Source organism: Hibiscus syriacus, unplaced genomic scaffold, assembly GCF_006381635.1.
Source record: "Hibiscus syriacus cultivar Baekdansim isolate YM2019G1 unplaced genomic scaffold, ASM638163v2 tig00116964_pilon, whole genome shotgun sequence".
In the NCBI taxonomy this organism is placed as follows: Eukaryota; Viridiplantae; Streptophyta; class Magnoliopsida; order Malvales; family Malvaceae; genus Hibiscus; species Hibiscus syriacus.
The window spans coordinates 1-8433 of NW_024063489.1; the positions used below are offsets into that span (position 1 = coordinate 1).

General features: G+C 35.1%; 3 protein-coding genes across 3 annotated transcripts; 2 read left to right on the forward strand and 1 right to left on the reverse strand.

Annotated features, from left to right (window-relative positions):
• Positions 1-366: 366 nt before the first annotated feature.
• On the reverse strand, positions 367-2812 carry LOC120191032 (type IV inositol polyphosphate 5-phosphatase 11-like). Its single transcript, XM_039194032.1, has 5 exons — positions 2752-2812; positions 2508-2633; positions 1251-1438; positions 1031-1168; positions 367-948 (listed from the first exon to the last, which is right to left on the reverse strand). Exons 1-5 carry the CDS (start codon positions 2807-2809, stop codon positions 793-795), a joined length of 666 nt encoding a protein of 221 aa, XP_039049963.1. The 5' UTR covers positions 2810-2812; the 3' UTR covers positions 367-792.
• Positions 2813-6136: 3324 nt separating this feature from the next.
• LOC120191034 (F-box/FBD/LRR-repeat protein At1g13570-like) lies at positions 6137-6845 on the forward strand. The gene is made up of 2 exons (XM_039194035.1): positions 6137-6278; positions 6463-6845. Exons 1-2 carry the CDS (start codon positions 6235-6237, stop codon positions 6770-6772), a joined length of 354 nt encoding a protein of 117 aa, XP_039049966.1. The 5' UTR covers positions 6137-6234; the 3' UTR covers positions 6773-6845.
• Positions 6846-7082: 237 nt separating this feature from the next.
• On the forward strand, positions 7083-8040 carry LOC120191033 (dirigent protein 6-like). The gene has a single exon (XM_039194033.1). The coding sequence runs from the start codon at positions 7153-7155 to the stop codon at positions 7702-7704; it is 552 nt and encodes a 183-aa protein (XP_039049964.1). The 5' UTR covers positions 7083-7152; the 3' UTR covers positions 7705-8040.
• Positions 8041-8433: the final 393 nt, after the last annotated feature.

The window sequence follows — 8433 nt, forward strand, 5'->3', positions numbered from 1 at the left end:
ATAACTTCTTTCACCTATTTCTCTTCAGCCACCTTTACCTTTTTGTTTTTGTTTAAGGCGGCCTTGTAGTTTACCTTTTTATTATTATTTGTTAAGTTTTAGTAACATACATTTCCCTGAAAACACTTAACATTTATATATTAAGTCTTAGTATATTTTCTTCTAAGATTATTTGAAGATTTTAAGTCGGGATAAATCAGTAGATAAATAGTTTTTCACATCGTTTTTTGAATAGTATGAAGATGTTCCAAAAGAAAAATTAGGATAGTCAAGACATATTAGTGAATTAAAAGAATGTTGCTAAGTAATCAATGTCAACAAAGATGGCTTTAGTTGAAGTTCATTAGTTAATCTTCCACCATTACAGTGTTATTTTTTTAGGTTTGGTTTGATGTTTACATGTAAGACAATGTGAAATGTCCAAGCCATGGCTCCACATGAAAAAGGGCAGGTGGAATGATCTAAGCTATCCACACTTTTTTGTCCTTTTAATATGCTGAAATGGAATATAATCAAGTTCAATCTGCCTTCTAGAAATCTACCCCTGTAGTTGACCATTTCTCTAATGTGAATCAAAGTTTCGGTTAGCCAACTCTAATTTTCCCATCGTGCTCTCTGTAACCGCGTTGCATAAAAATATTGAAGTCTTCATCATATTCATTGACCGTTCTTGGATTGTGGATTATGGGCGGCGAGTCACCTGGCTTAGCCGAGAAATAAGTGCTGACATGACAGCACATATCTGCAGAGAAATTGCATATCCACTATGGAACTCATTGTGGGATGAGGTTGCTATTTGCTAACTTTGAAGCAAATGTGGGCTCTCGCAGGCTTATGGTCAGAACTATAAATGACATCAACTGATTCGTAACAGTGCAAACTTGCAGTGATTTTGCCAGGATCTCCGATCTTGAATAAGATCCGATCGGTCCATGACGGAACTCGAACCTGTCAAACATTATAGATGATCTATTGTTTTGAAAGATTGAATCTAACAGAGAACATTATCGGTAATCAGTTATCACCTTACCTTGTAACTTGTATCGTAATTGCTACTTCCTAGATTATATTTATACGTTGGTTTGAATGTGAGTGTTCCCTCACAATATCCATTGAAAATCTGCCCTCTTTCGGCTTCCTGATGGAGTTGATCTTTGCTTGTAAGGAGCTGCAAGAAATAAACAACAATGTTTAGGCGAGAGCTATTGTGCAAGGATGGAAGATAAACTGAGAAAAAATATGGAACTGACTCTGTGAAGGTTTCTTTGTATTAAGTTTCTGGCTGGATGTGTGTGGATGCCTTGTAGCCTGTAATTGAGGTCGCCTAACCATATGGTGATTTGTGCGGGCCTGGCGTAAGGGTTCCAATACTTTGAGAAGAGAGACTGAGATATGTGCCTGCACTGTGCATTTCTCTCTTCTACATTTCCAGCATGAGCTGCTTTCAACAGAAATAAGATCTTCACTGGCCCAAAATGTAAAAGCTTAGGGTGCAAATTTGATATTTTATGGGCTCCCATTAAATCCAATGAATGGATTCTGAGGGAACTGGGCCTCTGAATTTTAATTTTAAAAAAAGAATTCATCCAATTGTTTCAATGATAAAAGGAAATTTTTTATCTTTCTACATGAACCAAACCATCTCGGTGGTAAAGTTATTGTTGTTATTATTTGAAGTCCGAGTTCAATCGCCATAAATGTCAGAGGTGGAGTGTTCAATGTCAAATGATTAAGAAGTTATCTTTGAACATATACTACTTCGATTTTGAGTAGTAATGCATACAAGGTACAATAGCGAAATTGGGTGGGCACATGCATTAATAATATAATTTTTCATATGATGCAATAAAATTTCAAAGCGGGCACATGTCCACCCTAAGTTATTGGTGAATCCACCACTGACAAGTGTGTGCACACGTTGTTAACAGTCTAAGGAAATTTTAAATATTTACTATATGGTAATCACTCTAAGCTATTAAAAAAAAAATAAATAGTTTCTTTATAAAAAAAAAACCTTTTTAAAATCAATTTTAAAAGTAAATAATTAAAGATAATTAATCATAATTTTAATATTTTCATTAATTTAATTGACTTTGAATGTTTATACGTATTGACAATTTGATTATAGTTCTAAAAATTTCATCATATACTTCACACATTCAACAAATGTTATGGGTAATTCTTTATGCTTTTTAAAATTAAAGACCAAATCCATATAATATATAAACAATTGAAATCTAAATGTATTGTTATATATATATATATTTTGATGAAAAACATTAATATTGTAACTTTTAAAATTGATAGAGATTAAATTAATTTTTAGAGGGATTCATTTATCTAATTTTAAATTTGAGATAAAGAGATTTTTTACCTAATTGTATCATAATTAATGGTGATACTGTCATTTACTATATATATAATGACAACTAACATAACACGTTTTACAATCATATTTGCCTGTTATTCTTCTAATGATTTCTTTGATTGAATAAAAGAGGGGTTACCTGAGAGATGGCAAGTGATGAACACCATTCTGAATCCTTTGTAACTGATACGGATTGCGACGGCTCCTTTCTTTCTGCTCATCATTCCTCCAAAGCCTCCAACAGAATGTTTATCCACCTTGAGATCTAAATGTGATTGAATAACATACAAATCAATTGCCCTCATCTAAGATATATGATAATCTTATATTTAAAGTAGAAAATTAATTATGGATTTCACAGAAAAACTGGCAGGATCTCTTACCTTTTAAGAACAAGTCTGAATTCTTTGGTCCGAACACGTATAGTTGCAGAGACTGCATGATTGCCTTCCTAACAACCTGATATGGCAAAACTTTCGAGATAATGTTCTGAAGAAATTAATTCACGAGCTAATGCACTCCCAAGATTAATTGTTCAAATAGGGTGAAATACACAGTATTGGCAGTAGGTCGCCATGCACTCCAGGCGACCTTGTAGGCCGCCATGCACTTCGGGCGACCTACCCTTGCTCAAACAGAGAGAATGAACGTGAGAATGAACGTGTTGCATGGCACATGCACGTCCCAACACATAGGTCGTCATGCCCTCCGGGCGACCTTGTAGGTCGCCATGCACTCCGGGCGACCTACCCTCGCTCGGCTTCCCTCGGATTCCCTCGCATAGCTCTCTCGGTTGCCCTCGGATGCCCTCGCATAGCTCGTTCGGATGGCCTCGGATGCTCTCGGATGGCCTCGGATGGCCTCGGTCGGATGGCCTCGGATGCCCAGCGTGTTGGGACGTGCATGGCACATGCAATCTCTTGTAGATCGTCCGGAAGGCATGGCGACCTACGGCCACACTGTTGATTTTCACCATATTTCAACAAATAATATAAGGAGTGCATTAGATCGTGAATTATTTATTTTGAGTGCATTATATCGTGAGTTTAGCCACCTATATATATATGCAGATTAAAAGGCGAGTTGACTGAAGCGTCAAAGAAAATAAAAAACAAAAGGTTTGCATTTTGCAATGCTTACTCTTGTGTTTCAACTACAGCATCTTGCAACAATCGTGCAACATTGTCTCGAGGAACCTCTTGTAAACCGACAAGTAGATCATACCGCCGGTTCCTCCCAATCATCTCGACCAAATCTTCATACGATACCTTATAAGAGGAGGATACTCAGTATACATGTACTAATGAGTAATGAAAAATGATCAATATCGAAATATCAGCACTGCTGAAAGATGATGATTTGTTGATTTGAATTCACACGATTGATTTAAACCTGTCCATTCATGTTCCAAGTGACTATGCAAATGCAAAGGCCAGAGTTTCTCGAGAAGTTGCAAAGGTTATCCGCCTCTACTGTTTTTATTCCTTCATGAGTTCCAACGGGGTCGTTGAAAGAACCCACAACTGGTTTTCTCTTATGCTTTAATCTTCTTCTGCCAAGGCATAATCGTTTATCAGCAATCTCCATTGTTTTTAACAGAATAGATGTATATTGATAATATAATAAAAAAAAGATTTCAGTTCACGTACCCTTTACCTGAAACTTGAATCGTGTTGAAATTTCCCATATTTTTTCCTTTTTGGTTCGGATTACCATAAATAGCCAGCAGCAAGACGAAGACGATATGGATCAAGGTTTGGACAAAAAAGAAAACTCAAAACAGCGGAGGAGAGAGAAAGAGAGACAGCTATCATGCTTGACTTGAGAGCCTTATGAGATGTAATATAAAGACAGAAATTTCTGGCATTTTTCCGTGAAGATTTTGGGGGAAAAAAGTCAAAATGTCTGAAAAAAAATGTTAATGCATGCATGGATCTCTTATTTGAATGCATTTCTCTACAGGTTAGGTTTGGGTGTTTTTGACAATATATCAAAGTTGACATCGACCGTGCAGAAGTACCCTGTCTGATAAGCAAACCCTCTGAAGGACATTGATTGATTGAACAACATACTTGAACGTCTATAGCTGTTGACTTAAACTCAAGCCGGTGGCCCGCAGTCGGCTAGCGACCTAGGAATAGATTATCAGTATAAATAAAAGTTTATTAGGAAATAGAATTACTGAGAATGTTGTATTTTGTTTTGATTGGTTTAGGAGGAATGTAAGATTACCGTATTTTGTTAAAGGAATAAAAGATTATTCGAATGTATATTTGATCAAATTATCCTAATTATATATTTGTTTTTTAAATAAGTTAAAAAATATTTATATATTTTCTTTAAAAAAATTAAATTCATAAAATTTATATAATTTTTTTTCAAAATTGAAAATATAAAAATATTTAATGAAAGGATAACATTTTATTTTAATCTCTGAACTTCATATAAATTTTAATTATATATTTTTTTGTAAATCTAAAATAGTTTAAGAATAAATTTATAATTTAACCTTCATAGAATTTTTATTATTCAATGACAGAATAAGGATATTTTTGAATGAAAGAAAAATTTAAGGGCATTTTAGTTAAAACGTCGGTAATCTAATAATACCTAAGGAAAAAGAGATAATGACATTCCCGGTAATATACCCCAAAAAATTCACTATTGGTAATGTAAGATTACTGGGAATGACATTCCCAGTCAACCAAACGGGAGAATGTGGATTTAATTCTCATGAAAATCTTATATTTCCCCAACCAAACACACCCTAAAAACCTAAACCGGGCTCTTGATGCAGCTTTTCAATGGGTTTCTCTATTTTCAACCGTATGGACTTTTTTTTTTTTATCTTGGTTGAACAATAATACAACACTGTATCCAAAATCACACGGATTCTCGTGTTTATCTTGGATGTTTCTTCTCCCAGGTCTCACTTATCATGTTTATGAGTGCAAGAGATATATATACACCATAATGTAGACATGATTGAACTTTTGGAGGCGAACAGCAGAGTCGTGATTGAAGAGGTCGTCGAGTTATGACTTTCTTGCCGATCGATGGTTGAAACTTGGGAAGGAGGAGATGAATAGTCATTTGAGACATGTGCTTAATATTAAAAAAACAATATATTTTAGATATTGTAAGATATTTGAGTCATCTGCTTCTCCATCTATTTTGTTCCTTCCCCATTTCTTCTTTTTCCATCACAACAGCAAAATCTGAGCATTTACGTTATTTTAGGTTCCAAGAATTGAAAACTCCCCATTTTTGTTTTTGCTATTTCTGTTCTCCCATGTTTTGTTCGCCTTTTAGATTATGTTTGAGAAGTACCCTTTTTTTATACTTTCAAAAATACTTCAATATTTGAAGTCCTATTGCTCATGATTTTATTGACATTTCAAACGTCACTCAAATCAGTAATTAATTTCTTTTCACAAACATTTTTTAGACTAAAGGAATCTGCTTACTTAGGGGACACTGGAGATTCATAATTACTTTTTAAAGGTACTGGCTTACTGAACATCATTGTTGAGCCTAGTATAGTACTATCTTATTGTAATGAACAAGTTTCTTGGTTTCCTGGGAGTTTTAAATTGAGTGCCATTGTGTTTTCTTTTATCATTTAGACTTCTGCCTTCATAGGATTCTGCAAACACCAAAGTCGCATCCTTCTTTATTGACCTCTGGGAATTTTAGAGAAACTCCATTCGAGTCCTCTAGGATGGCCATGTGCCACCTTAATATATCTGTTTGTGGCCATGTGCTACTGGAAATGTGCCAACCAGGTTGCCTAACCCATGTGTGGATCTGAATTATCTATCCGTTCGCATAGATTTTGATGACATTGAGGAAAATACAGCTGCTCTATGTCTCTTAAAATGTTGTCCAAATCTCCAAGAACTGAAATGTTGACGAGTTTTTCTTTATTTTTCTGGCTTAGGTTCCTATGATGATGTACGTAGTAAGTAATATCACCAGCTTTTATATCACATCAATGTTTTTAGCTAAACTTCTAAGCTAAAAAGGTTAATATATGTTAGAGTTCCTGATATTGGAAGTCGGTTAGCTGTTGTAAACATCTGGTGCTTTACTTGGGCTCCAGCAATGGAGCAAACATCTGTGGAAAGATACAAGAACTTTTGGGAAGATGATCACTGGAGCTCGCTGTTTGGCCATCTGAGACTGGTAACAGTATCAGACATCACTGGTGTGAAAACAGAAATGGATTTCCTCAAGTTCTTGCTTTCAAATTCTCCTGTGCTTGAGCGTTTGACACTTAAGCCTGCCTCCCAGGGGTGTGGATGGGAGTTAATGAAGGAACTGCTGCGGTTCCGGCGAGCCTCAATATGTGAAGAAGTCATGATTATCTTAGTCATGGCTACCTTGTCGGAAGAATTCTTGTAATTTATTTTGTACTTAATATAATAGATGGATCCATGAATATGATTGAATCCTTGAGTTTAAAAGTACGAATCTCACAGTTTTTACTTAGAAATCTTTCTTTAATGGACAAATGTAGTAACATCATGCATTTTTTATGATGGTTTGAAGTATAAATCTCGCATAATATATCCTTACCTTTATTTTATCTACTAAAGGTACACAACCATATCAACTCCATTTCCATGAATTTCCATTGGTTTAGGTTTTAAAGCTGAAGAAGTGGATTAGGCAGCCTAAAGCATTTAGCATTGTAAAACAGGACCACCTAGTGTATTAAAGTGATCTCAGACTGTGCATATTAATACAAGCAATAGATTTGAGCCTGGTCCAATTCTACAAAAATGCTACCCAGAATCATATTTTGCTTTGCGGTTGTTTTAGCCATTGTGGTGGTTGTCCTGTTAGCCTTGCTCTCACCGGTAAGTCACAAAAGCTCATCGAAGAACGCTTCCCGACCTTGGCTGGACCTTTCCATGTACATTCAACAGCCACATATTTCAACCTCCAGCACCCAGCCTGTTGCCCAGTCAGATGCCGGAGCCTTCATCTTTCACCGTGTGCTCACGGAGGGACCTGAGAACACGTCTCGAGTAGTCGGAAAAGCCCAAGGCTTCATTATCCCGATAGAACATTTTTCCAATTCTGCTTTCAACATAATTTATCTCACTTTCGAAACACCCGAGTTTAACGGAAGCCTGAGTGTCGAGGCCAAGCACGTCGAAGACGAGGAAAGACAAGAATTAACAGTGGTCGGAGGAACAGGCTATTTTGCATTTGCACGTGGGCTTGCAATTTTTATGCAGACTAAATCCCAGTCACCCGTAGCTGATCCTGCTTATCATGTAAAGCTTCAGCTTAGATTTCCTAATAGATCTCAGACCATTCCAGGATGAGGCAGCAAACGTAGAATCATCCATTGGAGATGTCCTTGTTTTAATATCTCCAAATTTGATAGACAAATTTCAACTGCCTAAAAAGTAAACAAACCCAGCAAAAGGAAGATGATTTTCCAAGGGCATGAGCCATGATTCAAGTTGCTGCAGTAGTAATATTAGAAGTTGAGCAATGGTATGCATTGATGGTTGGAGCCTGTGGGAACGGAAATTTATACTTATGAGTTTTGATCCCAATGGTATTTCCTCTTATTGGATCGGTTAGATTGTTTAAAAATAGTTAATACAAAATTATGGTGTTTAAATATATAAAGAAGCAAGCTAATTATTATGGGGTTGAGGTTTGCGTGATTCTCAATTCATATTTATATTTATGCAATTTTTTCTGCCTATTATTTTAAAATTTTATTTTAATTATTATTTATATCTATTGCGTGATTCTCAATTCATAATTATAGAAATTATAGATTTTATTTATATTTGATTATTTTAAAATTCTAAATTCATCAAGTGTCTTTAGTAGTAAAAATAAATATTATTCTCTAGAAATTTTGAGTTTAAACAGTTATGAATGTAGGGATGTGTGCATTGTTAATTAATTAATTTTTTTAAATAAATATTATATTATAATTATAATTATTTTAGATTGCTAAATGCTAATTATTATATAAATTATAGATAGATACTTTTGTTGAAGCAATTATTATATGTCTTTATTCCGAACCCGGT